Source organism: Nycticebus coucang, chromosome 18, assembly GCF_027406575.1.
Source record: "Nycticebus coucang isolate mNycCou1 chromosome 18, mNycCou1.pri, whole genome shotgun sequence".
Lineage (NCBI taxonomy): Eukaryota > Metazoa > Chordata > Mammalia > Primates > Lorisidae > Nycticebus > Nycticebus coucang.
In genome coordinates this window covers 47081689-47104788 of record NC_069797.1, presented here as the reverse complement: position 1 = coordinate 47104788, position 23100 = coordinate 47081689, and the positions used below count along the sequence as shown (strand labels likewise).

The 23100-nt window shown below is 38.0% G+C and overlaps 1 protein-coding gene and 1 non-coding gene across 4 annotated transcripts in view; both read left to right on the top strand.

Moving 5' to 3' along the window:
* Window positions 1-23100, top strand: part of STXBP4 (syntaxin binding protein 4) — a 208461-nt gene that overhangs the window by 143642 nt on the left and 41719 nt on the right. For all 3 annotated transcript variants that reach the window (XR_008375460.1, XM_053568303.1, XM_053568302.1), the window contains one exon: window positions 16887-16944. Coding sequence is in view for 2 of the 3 variants with exons in the window: in XM_053568303.1 (XP_053424278.1) it covers window positions 16887-16944 (58 nt within the window). In the remaining variant the exon portion in view is untranslated. The remainder of the gene's footprint in view (window positions 1-16886; window positions 16945-23100) is intronic.
* Window positions 7505-7611, top strand: LOC128571317 (U6 spliceosomal RNA). Its single transcript, XR_008375749.1, has one exon. It is a non-coding gene; the product is annotated as a U6 spliceosomal RNA (small nuclear RNA).

The window sequence follows — 23100 nt, the reverse complement described above, 5'->3', positions numbered from 1 at the left end:
GGCATACTCATTTTGACAAACCCTATAACCTTAATACTTTATTCTACTCACTTGTCATCTGTTTTCTTGTCATGTAAAGCAGACTTGGTGTTTTGCCCTACCCATTCTGTTACACTAAAGAGATAAACTCAGGCAGTTGCTTTCTTAGTAATGGCCTCCCTCCAGGACTGGCCACAGACCCCAGTTCTGACCAGTGGGATACGACGGAAAGTCTGCTTAGAAACTTCTGAAGAAAGCTTTAATTAACGGTTAAGGACAGATGGAGCTGGGACCTCCTCTTTTTCCTTTGCGCCTTTCTTCCTGCCTTTAATGTGGATATGTTGCCTATACCTTTGGGGGCTTTCTTGCAGCCAGAAAATGTAAAGTGTAAGGATGAACCACCTACTCAAAGGATACTAGAGTAGAAAGATGGAAAGAACCTGAGACCTTGAAGTTATTGTCTGACACCAGGCACTCAGTCTTAGGTCTGGACCCAGCACTTACATAAGCCTAAGGGTGAGTGCTTTCTTAAATTTTGTACCCTCACACTTCACTTACCCTACCCTACTCCAAACCCTAGCAGGACCCAAGGGGTAATTAAACTGTGATAACGTGCAGTCTTTCTGGCCTATAGAACTAGAAGATGGAGTTTGAGGTAATCATTGATGCTGGAAAGTGAAGGGGGAAATTCTAGAAAGGAGAAAGCCAAAGCTAGAGAACCCCCTCCCCCAAATCCTGTCTATAAATTCTGTTCAAGTCTCTGGCTAACCCCAAACTGTATAAGTACAGAACACATTGCAAGCAATCAAACCAAGGTAAGGGAAAAAGAACTGATCTAAGACTTAAGCTGCTGCCTAAGAAATAGAGTTTATAGCTTGAGTCCAGCCAACTAAATTTCATGCCAAAACAAAAAGGTTAATGTAACAGTATCTGGAGTTTCTACACTATAACGGTCATGATTCCTAGAATACGATCCAAAACTATTCAATATGAAAAAAAAAAAACAGGAACATGTAATTCATTCCCAAAGGAAAAGACAGTCAACAAAGGACAACCCCAAAAAGACCCAGATGTTGGAATAAGAATTAAAAGTGCTTGTTATAACTATGTGCAATGAGGTAAAGGAAAACATACTCGTAATGAATGGAATGATAGTATATCTAATCAAGCAAATGGAAATAATTTTTACAAACTATATGGAAATTCTAAAAGTAAAAACTATAATATCTTTTTATAAATCAGAACAATGGCTACCTCTGAAGGGATGGGAATAGGAATCTTTAGGAAAGGGATCTTTCTGGTGTGATGGTAATGCTATATCTTGATAGGGGCTTGGGTTAGACAGGTATGGGCATCTGTGAAAATTCAGTGAGTGTACACTTAAAATTTGTGCATTTCATAAGGCAAATTTTATATCAAAAGAAAAAGTTCTGGATAGACTCCTCAACTGAAGAAATTTCTAAATCAGAGATCTGCCGGCAGCCAGACAAGGAGATTCTGGTACATGACTATTGTCTTTGAAATCATTCAAATGTGGTTATTGAATGACTCTATGCCATAGAGACAAGCATTTCAGGTAGAAGGAACAGCATCTGAAAAAGCATAGAAGAAGTGTATAGTATGTTCCAGGAAATAGCTCAGTGGATAGACCATAGTGAGACTGACAGAACATGAAGATGAAAGGAAGATTATAGCCATTTTGTAATGGGATTGCTTGCTCATGCGGCTGCTTTTTTAATGGAGGTAATTTTTCTTAATGGAATTGCTCACACTGCTGCTTCGAGAAATTTCCTCCTGCTATTTAAAACTGAGATATAATTTATATACAACAAAATGTACAATTCAGTGAGTTTGACAAATGTATACAGCTGTATAACACTGCCATAATCATGTTCTAGAACATTCCCATCACCTCACAACCATCTCATATGCTCCTCTGTAATCAGTCCCTTTACCACTTGTCCCAGACAGCCACTGATCCGCATTGTCACTCTAGTTTTGCCTTTTCTAAAACTCCATATAACAGACTATTATGTATCCATCTTTTTCCACTCAGTATAGTACTTCTGTGATTCATGCATGCTGTATGTCTGTAATATCAGTATTGCCAGGTGGTATTACAGTGTGTTGTTAGGTCTCGATTTATTTATCCAGCCACCAATGGATACTTAGGTTGTTTTCATTTGGGGACAAGTATGAATAATACTACTGTGAACATTCAAGGACGTGTTTTTCTGAGAATATATGCTTTGGATGCTCTTGAATGCCATAGTATGAATTTTTTTTTTTTAAGTGATAGGAAACTATACAGTCAGAACTGACTTTTTTTTTTTTTTGCAGAAGAGAAAAAGCAAAGTTTGAATTACTTTTATTTGAATTTGTAACTCTTTAATATAAACAATATTGAGTTTATCTGACTTCATGGGAGCTATGATTTGAAAAAATTACCTCTTCTAGAAAGTTGTTTTTATCACTGTTTTTAAAATATTTTAAAAACTAAATTAAATAAAACTTTAAACAAATCTTGTTAAAGGCAAATGTCTGAAGGAAATTTTTGTTTTTATGGTTTTTTCAAATTTTACCTGAAAGAAATGTATATTCGTTAGCTGGTTTCCAGATAAACCTTTTTTTTTTTAATTTAAAAGAAAGGGATACTAATAACAAAATGCTACATGATTGTAGAGTAGATGTATTTAGAGTTGCATTATTTATATATAGAGTGGGAAACCTCAGTGATCTTGACTTCATTTTATCTGGTCTGTGATAGTGTGTGTCTGTAGGTCCTACACTACCCTGTTGTCAAAATCCACAAATAACAGTTGTGCAAATATTTGTGAGAAAGTTTCCCTGGTGAGCACAAAGAACTTTTAACAATAATAAAATTTCAAGTATGTGGAGATTCAGTGAACTATCAGTCTTCATGAGAGGCAGATTTCTGTAGTCAGTCACATTTCTTTCTTGAGTGTCCACTGTGTGTGAGGCACTGTTCTGAACCTGGGTACCATTCCATCAGGCCTTGGATAGTAGGCACTCAACAAATGTTACAAAAGTTTTTGAATTAAGTTTCTTGCAGGTCGAGAGAGTCTGGGCAGGTTAGGAGCCAGACAGAGGCACCACTGAGGATGTTGGGGAAGTTACCATACTGGACAAGTGTGAGGGAGATTTTAATCAGCTGTACCAGGGATAGCTTGGATGATATTCCACATCAGATTGAGAGGTAGGATCTGGAGACTTTGAGTCCACCATCTTCAAATTTAGTCAGGCCTAAATTTACTAGGCCTGACTTTAGCCTTCCATAATCCCTTTTATGTATTCTCTCTCTTCCTTTTTTTTATATAGACTGTAACTGTGCATACAGCTATAGTCGATTTATAAGAGCAGTAAGCATTTTTTTAATCTCTACTCTTTTGTTTTACCTCTGGCCCCTTTGCTAGCTTCCTTCTTTTCTTTCTTCCCTTTTTTATTAAATCACTTTCTCTCCCTTATTAACTGATCATAGAATGAAACAGAAAAATATTTTTTAATGTTTTGGATTTATCAAGGGAAAATGTTTATAATCCCATGATTATTTTTAATTATAGATTACTTTGATAGCTTATACCTTTTTCTTTTATATAAATTAGTTATGGAGTTAAAATTAGTTATGGAGTTCTTTCAACTTATATGTGGTCTTTGATATATTTTTGCTTAGTGATATTTCCTATCTTTGGAACAAAATAAAAGTGGCTACCTCTGATTAGACATTATATGAAATAAATAATATAAGCATTATAGTAGGCAGAACATTAAGGTGGCCCCCCAAATTCTTCATTCCTGGTATTCACACATCTTCTACCAGTTATTCAACCAAATACTAATCTAGGTAGGGCTGTGAAATGACTTTGCATATGTAATCAGTTCACCTTGAAATAGGGAGATTATCCTGTTAGGCTTGAACAACATGAAAGCCCTTTGAATCTGACTCTAAGCATCAGATTCAGGGAGGCCATATTGGAAGTATGAGAAGGATTCTGTGTGCCATTGCTGTCCTGAAAGCAGAGGGAGTCATGTGACAAGGAATGCCATCTATCCTAGGGGCTGAGTGCGGCTCCAAGTCAATACCCAGTTAGAAAACAAGAATCTCAGTCCTATAATTGCAAATGGAATTCTGCTGAAAACAAAAATGGAATTTGTTTCCCCAGAGCCTCCAGATGAAAATTCATCCCAGCTGACACCTTGATTTCAGCAAAGAACCCCATCATGCCATGCCATATTTTTACCCTGTAGAACTTTGAGCTAATGAACATTGTCTGAAGCTGCTAAGTTTGCAATAACATGTTATACAAGAGTAGAAAACTAATGAAAGCATGACAAGTAAGCATGTTTTTGGCTCAGTGCCCATAGCACAGTGGTTACGGCATCGGCCACATACACCGAGGCTGGGGGGTTTGAACCCAGCCGAAGCCAGCTAAACAATAGCAACTGCAACATAAAAATAGCCGAGCGTTGTGATAGGCACCCGTAGTCCCAGCTACTTGAGAGGCTGAGGCAAGAGAATTGCTTAACCCCAAGAGTTTGGGATTGCTGTGAGCTATGATGCCACGGCACTCTACCCCCAGGGCGACATAGTGAGACTCTGTCTCAAAAAAAAAAAAGTAAATATGTTTTCTTGAAAGCTTACGTTTCTCCTTTTTAAATTAACTAATACTTATATGTATATTTATGGGGTACCATGAGATGTTTTGATACATGTAGACATTTTGCAGTGATCAAATCAGGCTAATTAACATGTCATCACCTCACATACTTATCATTTATTTGTGATGAGAACATTTAAAATCCACTCTTTTAACACTTTGAAAATACACAACACATTATTATTAGCTGTCTTCTACCATGCTGTGCAAAAGATCAGCGGAACTTCATTCTTTGGTCTAACTAAAACTTTGTACCCTTGACCCAACATTTCCCTTCCCTGTCTACCAGCTCCCACCACACCCTGGTCACCACCACTCTACTGCCTTCTTCTATGCATTCAACTTCTTTAGATTTCACATACAAATGCTGCCCCTGGCTTAGTCCACTTAGCGTAATCTCTTCTGGGTTCATCTATGCTGTTGCAAATGACAGAATTTTCTTCTTTTTTAAGGCTGACTAGATTCCCTGGTGCATAAGTAACACGTTTTCTTCCCCCATTCATCTAGCGATGGGCCATTGTAAATAAGCTGCAGTGAACACGAGAGTGTCCGAGCATTGCTTTGACATGCCAATTTGAATTCCCTTGGATATATGTTCAGAAGTGGATTAATAGATCATATGGTGATCCTGTTTTTAGTTTTTTGAGGGACCTCCATGCTGTTTTCCAAAATGGCTGTGCTAATTTACATTCTTGCCAACAACATACAAGGATTCCCTTTTCTCCACATCCTCACCAATGCTTATCTTTCAACTTCTTGATAATAGCCATTCTAACAGGTATGAAATGACATCCTACTGAGGGAAGAGAGGGAAAAGAAAGCAAACAGAGGTAAATAATGAGTGCCAGAAGTTGGAGAGGAGGTCGCTATTTAATGCTGAGCGACCAGGGAAGGTGTCACTGGCTGAATGACGTATGAGCAGAGACCTGCCTTGGCTATCAGAGGAAACAGCTCTCTAGCCAGAAAGACCAGCAAGAGCAAAGGCTTTAAAGCCAGAGAATACTTTTAATGTTCAAGGAACAATAAGGAGGCCAGTGTGGCTTCAGCACAGTGAGCAAAAAGGAGAGTTAGGAAATGGAGTCAGAAAAGCTGGGGATGGTGGAGGCAGGTGATGTAGATGGACTCACTTTTTTTTTTTTTAATTGCTCTGGCTGTAGCAGGGCCACCAGTTAGAGTGCTAGCAGAATAATCCAGATAAGGGATGTACGAATTTAATGAAGGTGGAAGTGGTAGAAGTGGTCAAATTCTGCATCTAACTTGAAAACACGGCCACTGAGAGATGTTGATGCACTGGACATGGGGTATGAAAGAATGAGAAGGATCGAGAATGTGTTCTAGGCCTGAGCAACTAGAAGGATGGAGTTCCATTCCCCTGCAGGGAAAAACTGTGAGAGGAGAGGTTTGAGGTACAATCAGGAGATCTGTAGTGGGCACTTTCAGTTTAAAAGTGAGATGACTATAGACAGTGTGTAAGGGAGCGAACGTAGCTGAATTTTCCAGTTTGGAGATCAGCAGAGAGGCCCAGGGTGACAATATGGAATTCCATGTCATCAGAGTATCAATAGTGTTTAAATCAAGAGACTGGGTGAGGTCACCTAACAAACAACTATAAGTAGAGAAAGAAGAGAAAAAAAAGAAAAAGTAAGGACAAAAGGGGGTTAGAGTACCAAGGCTTGTTAGAGTACCAAAGTCCAACTTTCAGAGACTGGGCAAGTGAGAAGAAACTAACAAATGAGTTAGAGAAGAAACAGCTGGTGGTGAAGGACAACTGAGAGAAAGCTCTGTATCTGCAGTCACTGAAAAATGTTTCAAGAAAGAGGCAGTGATCAACTGCAGCCATAGGTGAAGGAAGCTGAGAACGGAGAATTGACCCTTGATGTAAAGTGATGTGAGTGATTTTAGTAGCATGGGATGAATGGCAGCTTGACTTGAGTCCATTTAAAAGAACATGGGAAGAGAGGAATTGAACATAGACAAACCCATCCAAGGGTTTTTTGGTAAAGTGGAACAGAGAAAAGGGGATTAGTAGCTGCAAGAAAGTTTGAGGGGGAGGTGAGAGGAGGGAGGGTATTTCGGAAGACCTCACCTAATGTGCATGCTGCAATGATACATTTCAAAACTATTAAGGAAAGAGTATAATTGTGATGGATGTGTTAATCTGTTCAATGTAAGCATTTCACATTGTTTATCAAATCAGTACACTGAACCCATAAACCCACAGTTATGATTCTAAAAAACAAAAGAAAAAAGGAAAAGAAATCAGGCTCACAATCCGTCACATCAAGAAAAAAATTGAGATCAAGACAGAAGTTTTGCTTTTGTTTTATTGTTTTCTGGATGGAAGATACTACAGCCCGTTTTTAGGCTGATGGCAATGAGCTAGAATAAAGAGGGGATAATTGTTGGGCTGAAGTTTTAATGAGACAAGAGGATTGCTGGAGACAAGCAGAGTGTGTGAAGTGTTGGTGGGTGTTGTGGTGGGAATGGACAAGCAGAGTATATGAAGTGTTGGTGGGTGTTGTGGTGGGAATCTGGAAATTCTCTTCTTGCTGCTTGTTTCTCAAGGAGGTCAGAAGCAAAGTCATCTGCTAAGAGAATAGGGTGGATATATTGAAAGTTTTTTTTTTTTTAATGAAGTGCACACTGAATTTATATAAAATGATTTATATAAAATGTACTATAAGAATAGCCAGCAGAAGCTCTCTCCTACAGTAACAAATTTAATACTTGACAAAGAGTAATCCAAAAGACATGCTTTGCTATAAAACAAAATTGGGCTCAAATTTTCACTTAGATTTGCAAAAGGAAAGTTTTTTGTTTTCAATTACTTCATCCAAAACAATTATATTGTGCTCGCTTCGGCAGCACATATACTAAAATTGGAACGATACAGAGAAGATTAGCATGGCCCCTGCGCAAGGATGACACGCAAATTCGTGAAGCGTTCCATATTTAAAAAAAAAAAAAAAAAAACAATTATATTGAACTTCAGAATTTAGGGAGGAATTTACCTATGGGTAAGGAGACATTTAAAAATAGGAAGTTTGGGGAAGGAAAAAACAGATGTGTATGTTATCCATAATCGCTTTTTACATTGATTGAATTTATTAGGTGAATAGTCATCAGCAAAGACAGTCATAGCAGAAAACAGTTTGCAAAGATCTCCTTGCCCTCCTCTTCAGCTCTCTCCTCGGGCTGATTATGCAGAACGACAGCTCACACTCTAGTGAGGAAAGCTTCAGCAAGTTTGATGCTGAATTTTATTAGTGCACAGAATGAAATCCACTGTATCCTACTGTTTTAAACAAAGCAAATCAAAGTACCTGAGCCCAGATCACTTCCCCAGCATTGTGCAAATGCCCAGAAACAACTGCTGGTGAAATCCTGCACTCTCATCTGCACTGTGTTTAGATTTAATCATTTAAGCTGGCTTTTCGTATGTCTGAGTATCAGAGTTCAAGGAAACAACCCCATAATTTAACAAGGAACGAAAGAACTCCAACTTTAAAAACACTGAGTTTTGATGCATATTGGTATGCATCTTTCCTTTTTCTCCTCTGCATCTTTCTTTGTTGGGAAGAAAAATGCAGGAAACAAATGTTAGTTCTTCCACTTCTCTTTAACTGGGAACTAGACTGTTTCTAAAGTCTCTATTTGAAAAAAAATAGTGACAGGTAGATAGAGCACTGGGGACCACCAAGTAACTTCGGGAAGTATTTTTACCATGTTGTTCCTTTCATATACTATAGCGTTTAGCTCTCTGGGTGAGTCTCTTCTAACTAGAAATAACTCGTACCTAATTATGTCAACATTTCAAGTTTGGGGTTTGAGACTTTATAAAAAATCTTCTACATCATGCGTGTGTATATATTAAATACAAGGGGTGTCAAAAACATGTGCACATTTTAAGCAAGGAAAAAATGCATTAAAATCAAAATACTCAGTGTATACTGTTAATGTTTGTTATCTTGTATATTGTGTATTGTATTTCTTATAACTGCAGAAGCCAAACGTGACTTGAGTAGCACAATATTAATACAGTTTTGACGTTTCTTAAAATGTGTATACATTTTTTTGGAACCCTCTCTTTCTCTCTCTCACAAATTATATATGTAAATATATATATTTGTTAAAAAGTTATATATATTTATTTTTGTAAATAAATGTATATAATTATATATATTTTATAAATATATATATATGTGTGTGTGTGTGTGTGTGTAATTTGCCCTTTTTCTCCTAAAACAATGATGATGTTTGTAATTGGGTACAAAAAATCAAATCACAGGTCCAAAATCATGTCTGTTAAGACAGCACTTATGCAAGTCTAATATTGAGGAGTATTTGAAGCACAAGTCAGAAAAATCTGTACAGTTTTTAAAATTATTTTCTTAGTAATTATTTTTTATATTTGAAATACTGGTTATTTATAGGTCACAACCATCTCTCAGTATAATAAATTCCTTTCTCATAGGAAAATTAGATGGTAGTTCTTTTAAAATTGGCACCTCAGTTCAGACCTACAAATTAACTTGTAAAATTGTAAATCTAACATCAAATGTCTCTAAAATAGATTGCTTTGTGTTCAAGCCTAGAAATAATTTCAGTTCTTTTAAAAGTACATGGCTTTGAGATGTTGGGGATATTTTTTTCTTTTTTTCTTTTTTTTTCAAATTTAGGAAAAGAATTACTTGATGATTTTAATACTGGTTCTTAGCAATGCAAATAGCAGTTAGGGAAGTGGAAGCAACACAGCAAGGGTCACAGCGTAGGCTATAGCATCCGACTACTTGTGCTCAAATCAGGACTGCTGTGTGACAAAGGGTATGTTATTTAATACTCCTTTGTTCCTCAATTTCGTCTATAAAATGAGATAAATAGCAATACCTATCTCAAATGCTTGCTGTGAGAGTACAATGAGTGAATAATATTCGTAAAATACCTAGAATGTCAGGCACAGAGAAAGCTCTATGTAAACCTTTAATACGCAGTTCATAGTTAGAGCAACAATTCTTCACACCTTTAAAAGCTGATATCAGTTATCTATTAGACAAAAAGATCGTTTCTATCCTTTGATTTTTGGAACTGCTTGTCTGCTAGAGACATAGAGCTAAGAGATGGGTAACTACAGTGGTACATTGGAGCTAGCTAGTGTTGGCTTATGGAAATTTTGTAAGCGGATTGTCAAACATCGACATTATTAAAAATAAAATGTCTCTTTTTAATTTCTAATTAATATGAGGGTACATTTTTTAAGTTACATTGTTCTCACAGGGTAAAGTTCCGTTTGCAAAAGAGCCCTTCACCCAGGGGGTGTGTTATACACCTTCACAATGTGCACTTAGGTGAGAGCCCCCCCCATAGCCCCCTCTTTCTGCCAATTATCCTCCCACCTCCCTCTACCCCCATATTAGACTATACTTGTGTTTTATTGTTCATATGAGCATGCAATTGTTTATAAATTGGTTTCATATTAGTTTTGAGAACATTGGATATTTATTTTTCCATTCTTGTGATACTTTACTAAGAAGAATTTATTTCAACTCCATCCAGGTAAATGTAAAAAATGTAAAGTCTCCATCTTTTTTAATGGCTGCATAATATTCCATGGTATACATATACCACAGTTTGTTGATACATTTGTGGATTGATGGGCACTTGGGTTGCTTCCACAACTTAGCAATTATGAATTGAGCTGCAATAAATATTCTGGTCAAATGTCTTTGTGGTAAAATGATTTTTGTTCGTCTGTGTAGATACCTAGTAATGGGATTGCAGGAGCAAATGGAAGGTCTACTTTTTTTTTTTTTTTGGTCAAATCCAGGACTGAACTTGTTTTTTGTTTTTTATTGTTTGGGATTCGTTGAGGGTACAAAGAATTAGGTTACACTGATTGCATTTGTCAGATAAAGTCCCTCTTATAATTGTGTCCTGCCCCCAAGAGATGTGCACCCTGACCCCCCGTCTCCCTCCGTTCTCCCCCTCCCCACTGCCTCACTCCCCTGCCCTCACATTGTATCAGATCATCTACTGCCAAAAGGTCTACTTTTTGATCTTTGAGTGTTCTTCATACTTCTCTCCAAAACGGTTCTAATAAAATGTTTTAACTGAAAATTGAATTAAATTAAAAGACAACATAATAAATACTGAAAACTAACCACTTCCTTATTATTCCAGCATTTTACTATTACCTTTGTTCTTGAGATTATCTATCTCTATTGTATCTAGAAATATAATGTGTATTACAACCATGCATTTCTTCCCAATCCCATATTCAGTGACATCACATTAATAGCGTGAATCAATCATGGTAGAGAATTACACTACAGATATTAGCAAATGTTACAAGTCAAAGCTTTCCCTCTCCCCAGGAGCCAGTTATTATACCTTTACTATCACTCTGCTGGATAAGGATCAGAGTGACCAACTAGTTTCTGTTAATTGTTGTGCTCAGTCTTACAGAAGTGAAACTATGTAACTTCCTGTATGGAGGAAAAGATTGTAAAAAAAACGAGTCTACGCGTTAATAGAGGTTTCCCCTGCAGATTTAAGAGATTTTCCCACAATAAGCATCCAAAATATATCAGTAGAGCCATAAGCAATGAAGAAGGAACTGCCTTCATTACTATTAATAATAATGGTCTTCTTTTGTATAATTACTATTGATAGTAATTGTCATCTTTTGTATATAATTGTGTGGTTATATACAGGGTGGACATAAACTTTATGTGCATTTTAAAATAGTTTAACATAGTAAATTGCACACAAACTTTATGGACACCCTGTATTATTGAACTCCATAGCTAATAGGATAGTTGTTATCATCACTGTTACACACATATAAATGAGAAATTCAAGACTCCGCAAGATTATTATTTTCCTACCGTTATTCAACTGTAATTGAAGAACATTGCACATAGAGTGTGATTTTCTGACTGCAAATCAAGTGAAAATTCCACTTATGTGAAGAATGTCGTATTCTGTAGTAAAGCCTTATTAACTGTCGTTTGTTGTCATGAAGAGCTCTTATCACTCCACCTCTCCATTTTCTCTTTTCTCCAGTCTCTACTGCTGTTTTTACTTGTTTTCTCTTTTAGCTTACCATCTATGGTTCATTATTCCAATCATTCTGACAAATTTCTTCAATTCACTTGGCCCTCTCTGCTTCTGTCATAGCATTTAACAAGATTCCAGACATCAACAAACTCAATCACGCCCCTGTGTAATATACACAAGCAGATGAGCATTACTACGACCGAAGTAGCTAGATACTACTAGATCTTTTAATGTATAAGTTATGGTTATTTAAAGTTCAATATTTTGTCCATCTCTGGATCTGGTTGTGTTGGTGGTTTTAGCTTTTAGCTGTGGATTTTTTTTCCTTTGGCTTTTCTATGTCTCATAATTTGTGTGACTGTCATTCACCGAAGATAGGAAACTGTAGTGGCTGAGGTAAATATTGAAACCCAGAAATGAGTGTGCCTCTTCTCTGCCAGCATGGAGATTGGTTGAGTCTCGTCTGTAGTTGAGCTAGGTTAGTATTTTATTATCTCTGACTTCAGACTTCCGATTTCTCCAGTGGTGGTCTGCCACTCTCCTGTACTTAGGTGAGGCCCGGAGTGCTGGAGGTTTTTTCTCGGGATTCCTGTTCCGTGCTCAGCTGGCAGCAGCCTTTCCACACTTGCATCCCAGTGACTGCTGAATGCCCACGCTCTTGCCCTCCCCCAGCTATAGAAGGCTGTTGCTTTTCACTCAGTGCGAGGTTAGTAGTTAGTGCTTATGGAGGCGGGGGAAAAGCTCCTGGTTTTCCCATTCCAGCCTCTGGTTTAGGCAGGCCCTGCACCTGAGTCTCAGAGGTGGGACTTTCTCAACCTCCCTGCCCCTTCCCAGTTGCAAACAATCCTACCTTCTACTCATGCTCAAGGGGGCTTCCTTTCCCTCTCCTTCTGGAAGTCAAAGAATTGTGGTTTGTATTGGTATAGGATTCTGAATTTGAACTGGTTTGCTATCCTTGCCTCCCCGAAGACAGGGTACTTTTTACCAGTAGTCAGTGTTGTGTGAAGATGCCAGGTTTTCTATTCTTCTCACGCCACAAAAAGACAAAGAATTATTTCCTGGAGTTGGGACAGAGACTGGGGCAGTGATGATCTGGCCCCTGCTCCAGGGACAGTCTGGTCTCATGTCACAGCAGAGTCCGGTCCAGGGTGTGGGAGTGTCTCCTCCTTCTCCCCCAGGAGCAGCCGCTGCTGCTTTCTGTAGTACAGGAGGCTCCATGTCACCTGGATCTTCTATGCCTGTCCCCACCATCGTGTACTCATGCAGGGCCCAGCACGGCTGGTGTCCCTGGGTGCTCCTCCTCCACCATCAAAATTTTGCAGGCCCTGCATGAGCCTGAACCCCCGAGGCAGCTCTTTCCTATCCTCCCACCCCTCATCTTTCTCTCTCCTGAGCCAAGAGCTGTTTAGGGAGGGCATATTCTCCTTGCTTCTAAGGCTTCTAGAGATACAAAGCTATCATGCTGCCCCATAATCAGGCTTTTAAAACAAGTTAACAACTTCACATTTTCACAGTATTTCTTCTCACCCACAAAATTTTGTGGCAAAACTTCTTCCTGTCTTTTTTTTTTTCTTTTCTGAGAAAAAAAAAAAAAACTTGTGTGCTTCATCTTTCCTCCGAGGGGCTCCGCATCCTCTGGAATTCAGTTCACCTGAGCGGCGGCTCAAGCCAGCACAAAGTCTCTAGGAACAGACACATAATAGATTTTTTTTATCTTAGATTATGCAGCTTTTTCTCCATGTATGGTGGGACCTGCAATCTCTTGCAGCTTTCTTCACCTTAAACAGACACAGATCTCCTGCTTCACTTTTTAAGAAACTTCCACAGAGTTTTAACATATTTACCTATCTTTCCAGCTAAATCTCATATCATTCACTATGCTCGGGTAACTGGTCTCCGCTCAGTTTTTCAGATGTGCCAAGCTCTGCCCCATGAGCCTTTGCAGATGTCCTTCCCCCCACCTAGCCCCAGAGTGCTCTTCCCCACGTCTATGCTGCATAAGCCCACCTCTTCCAGGGACCCTTGACCCTATACACCACCCCATCCACATTGGTGTATAAATTCCTTCCTCATTTAATCAGTCCCCACTGGCAGCTATTTATGTTATTTCTAAACTTTTGTTTTCATAGTTAACAGTATTATACACAAAGCATATCTATAGGCTAAGTGCCTAGAAGAATTGCTGGATTAGATTGTTCATGGAGACACTTGAGCATGGTGGTGAAGGGTTAGGGCTCTGCCACCTGCCAGCTGTCTGACCTTGGGCAAGCTATTTAAACCTTCAGTTCCTTTATTTCTAAAATAAGGATAATAGCAGTAGTTTTCATGGAGTCATTGTGAGAATTAAGTGGACTGGTACACCTGTGGTGCTTAGAACAGTGTCTAGCACCTAACCACTCCATAAATGTCACCTCTTGTTATTACTAGTATTTAAGATTTTTGATAGATATTGATCAGTTTTTCCTCATAAGTATGTTTTATACTTTCCTATTTCCATTAGTATGAGAATAATTACCTCTTCACACCCTCAACACTGTGTCTTATCAATGATTTTTTTAATCTTTGCAAATCTGATAGATGTGTCATGCCATAATAGTTTGATTTCTGTTTCTCTTATTATGAGTGAAGGTAAGCATATTTTCATATGATTAAGTACATTTGTATTTCCTGTGTCCTGACTATTTCACATTTTACCTATTGAAACCTATTGTCATTCATCTTACTGATTTTCAGGAGTCCTTTATATTAGGGAGTTTGGCCTTTGTGCTGTGATTGTATTCATTGTATTCCCTACTTTTCCTTCATACTATTTATTCATAATATTCATAATATTATTCATAATATTAATGATGTCTTTATTTATGATTTTTTTTAAGTTCTAGAAGATCCAGGTTCATGTGTTTTTGTTTGTCATTGTATATTGGGCATCTAGCAAAATGCTGACCAGGTAATAAATGATCAATTAATGTTAATGAATGAATATAATGCTAGATAGGACATAGAGAATCGACTTTGGTACCTAAATAGGCCAGGAAACTATTTGTATAGCAACATGATGAATTTGGTTTTGGATATGTTGAGTTTTAGGTGACAGCCAGTATTCTAAGCTAAATATGTTAAAACTGTTACTTTGGCAAGATACTTATGCAGATTTTGGAGTTTTCACTGTGAAGTTGTTGATTAGAAACAGATGAACTCTGATGGAAAGAATGTTGCGTGAGGGTTTGTAGACAAACACAATCAGAAACAATTACAGGTGGTTATAGCTTCCATAACAGTTTTAAAACAAATATGAAAAGAAAAGGAAAACTATAAGCATTATATATTTACAAGTATAGCGATATGAGAAATGTAGAAATAATTTAGTAATTGGTACAATAATTATTGAAATGTATTTAGATAAAGTTATAATTACATCCAGATCATCTATTATAAAGAAATGAAAGCATTTACTAATGGAAAACTGAATCTACCGTAATTATGCTATATATAACCTCGTGGAAATCGAATGTTCTTTTTCTTTCTTTCCTATTTATTAAAAAATACCTGTGACAAGAAATTAGAAGGTAGATGTAATTGTGTTGATCAGACAAATAAGTCACTTAGCAGACAAAACACTTAGTCACAGTAGAATAACTTTTTATGTAACTTTTAGCTGTCTTTGCCTCATTGATTAGAAATCCTGGTATTTCTGAGCATTTTGTCAGGAAAGCAAGGTTCTTCTGTGCCGTCATCAGATTCTCCCCTGCAGGTGAGGGGCTTGTCAGTGATGAATGAAGTGATCTGTAAAAAAAGATGCAGGAATTATGAAGACAGAAATAAATGCCCCCCCAGCCTGGTATGTAGCAGTGGAGTTCCTCACGAACTGTCTGGTGAGCGTGCTGGCAGTGGACACGGGGGATGTATGGAGAACGTCACTTCAGACATCACAAGAATCCAGTCATTTGCTTTGCTGGTTCTCAGAAGTACTTCTTTTCAATGTAGAATAGGGACATTTATTCATGAAGAAAGAATAGAAAGGAAATAATTATGGAATTTCCCCCAAGGTCTTATTTTACACAACTTGTGTTAAAAGACTAGAAATACATATACCACAAAGATTTTTTTGTTGTTCTTAATTACAAAGCTACTTCTCAAAGAATATTCTCTGTAGGTGAATGTTGGTAGAGTTAAGGTTTTATTTCCTTCAAAAAGTTACTGTTCCTGAGCTTCTGCTCTGCCCCTTGCTGAGACTTGGGGAAATAAAAGTCACTGATTGTTTTTGTTAAAGCTAAGTTACTTCCCAAAGAAGTAGGCTATGGTAAGCTAGTGTTAAAAAACTGATCCAAAAGATCCATTAACATCCTTAGCAGTGCAGTACTCTGGGGTGGAGCTGAGGGGTGGAAGCCATGGTGTTGTAAAGGGGTACCACCCAAAATCAGAGTAGAAGGGAACATGTCTGCCTCAACATGGGGCTGATCTCTGGATACAATGAGGGCCAAAATGTGCTCACTTACAGAAATATGGCCAAATATTGCTTGCTTACGTCAATCCGCATCTCTTTATAGCTAACTATTCTCAATCCCATTACAGAAATGGAAGCTAAGTTTAGCAAATTGTTTGGCCGTTTATGTTTAGTGCACAAAATTCTTAATTAACAAAGTAAAATGCCACAATCCATTGTAAATCACTTTGCTAAACTTTCAAACTTAATAAGGAATTTTGTCTTGTCCAAAAGCTACTTTCAAACCCCTGCTGATCTGGCCCTCAAATAGGATTCCCTATGGAGTTCAGTGAGAGAATGTAAAGGGAGCCAATTAAAGAAACTTTGAGCCAGAAGAGACAAGCAGAGGCCATCCTGTCCGTCCTTCTGCCTCCAGGCAAAAACCATCCACTGCAACACAAATTTTTGCTTGAATCCTGCTGACAAAAATGCTCACCACATGTAAATGACAAGTCATAATCCAGTTATTGCAACTAAAGCAGATTGTTAACTGCTCAAGACTTATTTATTGTATTCTAAAGATGCTGAGTATGAAAGCTTATCTGAATTGTCTTAATTCTCCCTTTCTAGAAAATTATTTTGTACAAGAAATGTACTTAAAATAATTGCAAAGAGGGGGGAGGTTTGTGTCCAGGAAATAAAGTTATCTCAATCATCATATTAAGTGTATTTTTGGTTTCCTTTCACTCTAGGTTTACCTTATGGGTGGGAGGAAGCTTACACAGCAGATGGCATCAAGTACTTCATCAAGTAAGTACATGCATCTCCACCAAGTAAGCAATTTTCTTCACATCTGGAGAGAACCTGGAAGTTGCAGAATAATCAGCAAAACCAAGAAACCTTCTTGGAGGTTACAAAAATTAGTAACAAGAAATGAAGCCTCACCATTTTCAATTCATGTGATTTAAATGCTAATATCAGATACCATGTGGGGAAAAACCTGATAATAATTTCCAGGGAAACATCAAAAAATTAGAACAGAATCATCATTTGAACTTAAATGCTGACTGCCTTGAATTCACTTGCTAGCGAATAGTATTAATATTTATGAAAAGTTAGTTTCTAATGAAAAATCTTAAAAATTCTTAATACTAATAATCAACATTTTTTAATGCTTTACAATACACACAGTTCATTCATTCTGCAAATATTTTGGGGGCTTTTGCTCTTAGCAGGCAGTGCTCTATGCCCTAGAGATATGGTAGGGAAATATATAAACTAGTTTCCGGATATAATGGAATTTATATAACATTGAGGAAAAACACAATTAATAATAGATAAATAAGACAGTATATGAACAAACCTTGCCTCAGTGGATTCTTAGAACAAACCCTTGAGGTATGTGTACCTATCATTTTTCTTCCTTTGTAGATGACGAAAATAAGAGCCTTGAGTAGTTGCAAGAAAATCAACAGCTAGTAAATTACCAAGCCAGAACTAGAACCAAGGTCTTCTGACCCCAAGACCTTTCTATTATACTAGACTGTCACTGATAGAGTGACCTATCAGTGAAAGCCTGAACACGAATACATCTTCTAGCTACTGAACTGTTTAGTTTTACCATGGACAAGCCAGGGTCTACCTCTATACCTTCTAGGTAACTTCTTTCATATCAGAACTGGCATTATGAATACACCAGGGGAATCCCAACAGACTCCCAAGATCATGGGAGACCTCCTTGTGTGTCCTGTTAGCAAATTATACTTGGTGTGCATTTGGGGAAGAAAAGGGAGAAATGGCATTGCTGTCCTTTGAGATGTGCGGTTAAAACACTTTGTTTTTGTGAAACAAAGCTATATCCAGATTCTTGATCCTTAAGCCCTTTGACTTTACACAGTTTCTTACATCTCCCTTAACCTCAGTTTTGTGATCTAAGATAAGGGGACTATTACCTAGTTCATAAAGCTGTTAAAAGTTAAACACCTATCATAAGACTTTGGACACAGTGTATGCCTAACAGGCATCATTAATTTATAGTATGGAGAAACCATCATTATGGGGGGGGGGGGCAGAAACCTGAAAAATCATATGACCATCAGAAAGACTGAAAATTCAAAAGCTTTGTATTTGAAAATATTTAAGGAAAATATAGGGACAAACTGGCAAAATGTTTTCCTGGTGTATTTTTTCCTGGTGGTCTCTAGCAAAAAAGTGATTAATAAAGCAAAAGTATTGTTTATAACATGTGAAGGAGAAAGGTGCAGTTGGAGCAGAGGACCCAGGAATTCTGTGTACAGATTACATTTAATATCACACTACGTGCTTCCAGAATTATCTCTCTTCTGGAAGGAAACTTGCTCTCTGACATACTAGATTAATGATCTTTAGTTCCTATTTGAATCACTGTACTGTAGGAATACAGCAGAAAAATGAAAAACTACATTCAACTTCAGGTTGGGTTTCTTTCTTCCTATCTTAACCGTATTCAAGCATCAAGACTGTTCTTGATGGAAGCCTTACATTATTGTGTGTTACAGACTTTCCTGCCTTCTTATGTGGAGGCCACAGGACAAAATCCTTATGAACACCCATCATTAGACATAATACAGTATGTTCTGCAAGAGTTATTAAACTGGATAAACCAGAGTAGAAACACAGCTGTCTTCTGTCCCTCTTCTCAATGTGCCATCTCTAAGGTGGCTTCCTCTACACAAGCCACCCTTTCCCCAGGAGTTTCTTATTTGAAAAGGACAGGAAACCAGATAATCAGGCTAATGTGAATTGCTTACAAAGAGTTCTTGAATGTGGGTCTGCAAGGGTGCTTATGTGAATCAAGTATGTAAGTCCTGGTGCAGATGGATTTGATTACAGCAAAGTCATGTGATATAAGGAAAGAAGAGCATGGGCTTTGGACTTGGAGAAACTTTGAGGAAAATGCTGCTGTCTCCGCAGGATAGCTGAACAACCTTCAGCACATTACTTAATCTCTCTGGGCTTTATTTTCCAAATTTATAACATGGACAGTGCATTGGAACTTCCTAGGGGTCCTGTCCAGAATGAATGAGCTTACATACGTGATGAGTCTGTCACAGCATCAGGCCCAGAGGAGACCCTTTCAGCAAAGGTTGGCCTTCCTCGCTCCCTACCCCGACTCTAACATTTCCATGAGGGGGTTCTTCGTGGCTCCTGGCTGCATTCAGTTAGGCAATATTGCCAGATGAGTAAAGTCTGCATAAGCAAACACCTCTGACTTGTTAGAACTATTTAGTTTTTGGTGGTTTGAGGGTTTTTATTAAACTTTATCCTCTTACTACCCCAACCCCAAATTTGAGCCTGACCTGTGTTAGCTCTTGAGGTGAGAGCGGTTCATTTACCAGGTGGATGATACTGTGAAGGCAAGAAATAACAAGTAATAAACTGGGATCTTTATTTCTCTCACCTCTACTTAAAAAGAATGATGACTGAAGTCACCTTCCCAGAACCCAGAGGAGACGACAGTCTGTATACATATTGTCTCTTCCCTGAAATTGGCATCTGTCACTGTCTTCCCAGAAATTGAATTGTTATAATACATCTGATGGAAGCCGAGCCTCAGGCAAGGGAATAACTGTCAGTGCTGTCCCAAGGGAGACCAGACAAACATGGTCCTCATTGAATACTTTTATCCATCCGCGTGTCCATTACACATCTAATAAGGCTCTATCATCTGCTTAAGTGCTGATGTTAAGAGATGAAAGCATTTTTCCTGGTGTAAACAAATTTAATTAGTGCTGGCATTGCTAGAGCCAGTGTTTCATAGAACTAATAAACGTAGATGTCTCTGTGTGCATATGTGCGTGTACCAGTGTGTGGGCAGGCTTACTTATTTGCCATGTGTATGTGTCTGTGTGTGTTTGTATAATGTATCAGTGCACAATAGAAAATTTTTTATTTTTTCCTTAAAAAGAGGCTTATAGGATACTTAATTTTAATAAGAAAATGTCCTTTATTAGAAGATGCTATAGTGAAATTATCTGATTAGCTTAACCATTTTCCACCCACTTTTTCATCTTCCCTCTGAAATTGTATACTATTACAGATTATTTATAGTAGCTTTTGGTATGATTCTACTTTAAAAGTTCACATACTTTGCCCAGGTGCTGTGGCTTTGCCCAGGACCTGTAATCCCAGCACACCAGGATCCTGAGGCTGGTGGATTGCTTGAGCTCGAGAGTTTGAGACCAGCCTGAGGAAGAAGGAGACTCTATCTGTACTAAAAATAGAAAAAACTAGCAGGGTGTGGTGGCTCATTGCCTGTAGTCCCAGCTACTCAGGAGGCTAAGGCAAGAGGATTGATTCCTTGAGCCCAGGAATTTGAGGTTGCTGTGATCTGTGATGCCAGGGCACACAGAGTGAGGCTCTGTCACCAAAAAAGAAAAAAGAAAAAAAAAATGAAAAAAAGAAAAGTTCACATACTTTATATGTATGTTACATAATGTAACAAAATTATTATAAAAGGTATCAAGTTTATTAGTAAAACTGAATTTAAATTTTATAAATTAAATATAGCTATTAATTGCTTCCATTGAATTCTATATCTATGAAAAGATTGAGGTTCATGCATTAATTCTCTACTTCCACATGATAACTTTCTCCAAGTTTTTTCAGCCTAAAACAGTATTTTTCTTACTCAATTTCAGAACATCAGGAATCCAGAAGTGGCTTCATTGACTTATTCTGGGTCTCCTGGAGTTGTAGTGAAGCTGTTAGCCAGGGTGGGGAATTAAAGAGTGGCTTAGTGGACTAGCTGGAATATTTGTTCCAAGCTCATGAGGAGGCAGGAGGCTGTTGGCACCATGTCACAGGCCATGGGGCTGCTCACAGTATGGCAGCTGCCTTCTCCCAAAGCAAGAGATGGAGGAGACAAAGAGCTACAGTGTTTGTTATAAGCAGTGTCAGGAGTGACTGATCTACCATCACTTCCGTCCTATGCTGGGGGTCACATGGACCATCGCTGGTACAATGTGGGAGGCGACTACTTGGGCGCAAATACCAGGAGCTGTGGGTCACCAGGAGCCATCCTGGAGGGTGTGCTGCCATATGCCGATTCACAGTGCGTGTTAGGATTATGTACTGTAGATATATGATCTGGGTCTCTATATAAATAATACAAAATTATCAATGAATATTTACTGTTACTGATTTTTCAAATAGAAAAAATCATTTCTATTTTTAAAAATTTCTTAAACTTGGCTTGTAATTCTCCATGCATTCATTTCTGTTGATATGCCTTTATATCAGATCCTAAAATCCAGGATATTGTTCCACCTGTTATAAGTGCTGTTCTTCATCACATAAGGAAGTATTTTAAGAACATTATAAATGCGTAACAGTAGAACCTAGGGAAGTCTATCTGATTTTTAAATAGAAGAAAAGTTTTTTGTCTAGAGCAAGGAAGGCAAATACATTTCAATTCACACTAACTCTGTCAGTTCACAATGGCCGTCTCAAGTTTATTCTGAGAAAAGTTCTGAGCCATCTGCAACTTCCCTGATGCATGCCTTGATCAATTAGAGGTGTCTGCCCCAGGTGCAGGGGTGGGAGAAATGGCAAACAGGACCCATACCACATCTCTGCAGTCCTGGACTTCTGCAGCGTGTCACCAACCCAGGGACTCTGACATGCTGAGCAGCGAGAGCACAACTACCGGCTTGGAATGACGAAATCAACAACGAGGACCCTCCCACCCCAGATTTCCTATGAGATGCTCAGGATTTGAGAGCTTTGCTTTTGTGAGTCTAAAGCATGACTAATTCCCAGTAGATAGGGTTTTTCTCTTTTATCTCCAGAGTTCATTAAAGATCAAAAGTGATTGTCTGTATCCGTACCTGGGGTAGGACAGCCAGTTAGGTTGTTCCCAGGCAAGAAAGAATAGATAATAGCCTATATGTGAATAAACTTTATCATTATCAGCCAACTGTATCCATGGAAAGCTTCAGTTATGTTGTATCATGTCATTTATAAAATAAAGAAAAAGAAAAACACAAGGGAAGAATTTGAGGTTATGATTTCTTAAGCCCTAACTTTATTTTTCAAGTAGAACCTATCTTCGGTAATTCTAATGCAATTAGAAATTAGGGAGACTGGAAAGGGGAGGGTGGAGATGAAGGGATTGTTTATGAATTGGAAATTAAAAATCACTAGTTTTAGCTTTTCCTAAATCTTGGCAGATTCTTTTAGGTTTATTTCAGTGGGTACTGTTCAGAACCCTCCCTCTGAAAATCTCATTAATTTGACTGCTTTGATTAATTCCCCATGAGCAAGGAAATGTACACTGACAAGCTAATAAGATCTAAGGTTCACTGGAGGAGGTGTTAGGGCCAGTTTCTATGCAACTAATTTGAGACTAGAGCAGGAGAATGCACATAACCCCCTCACTATCTTTTCCATGTGTAAGAATCCTGAGTGTTTTCATTCTTAATGAGACTATAATGAAGAAAACAACAGAGGACTTAAAAGAGGAAATATGGACCTTTAATATTTTGCCCCCAAACACTTCTTAGTTGTGAATAAAGTTGTAAGATAATCACTAGATTTGTCTGTAACCACCTATGTGATGGCTGGCTTAGTATATTCATTACCTAGCACAGGGCCTGGTTATCAAATGAATGGATACTATGTTGGAAGTCTGGGGAAGAAACTGATAGGAAAAAAAATGAAGGTTTTAGTATTGGACAGACCTAGGTTCCAGTGTTTATGCCACGACTTCTGAGTGTGACCTTGATAGTGGTAAGTTCTTTTAATATTCTATACCCTCTATTTTCATTCAAAAACAAGGATAATAATTTCTACCTCCCCAGATTGTTTTGAGAATTGAGGGAAATAAGAGATGTAAAGCCCCTGGGACCAGGTGAGTGCCTAATAGAAGTTAGTTCTCCCCACTTCCCCCTCATGTCATACTATTGCTATTTGCCAATGGAAGAAGTC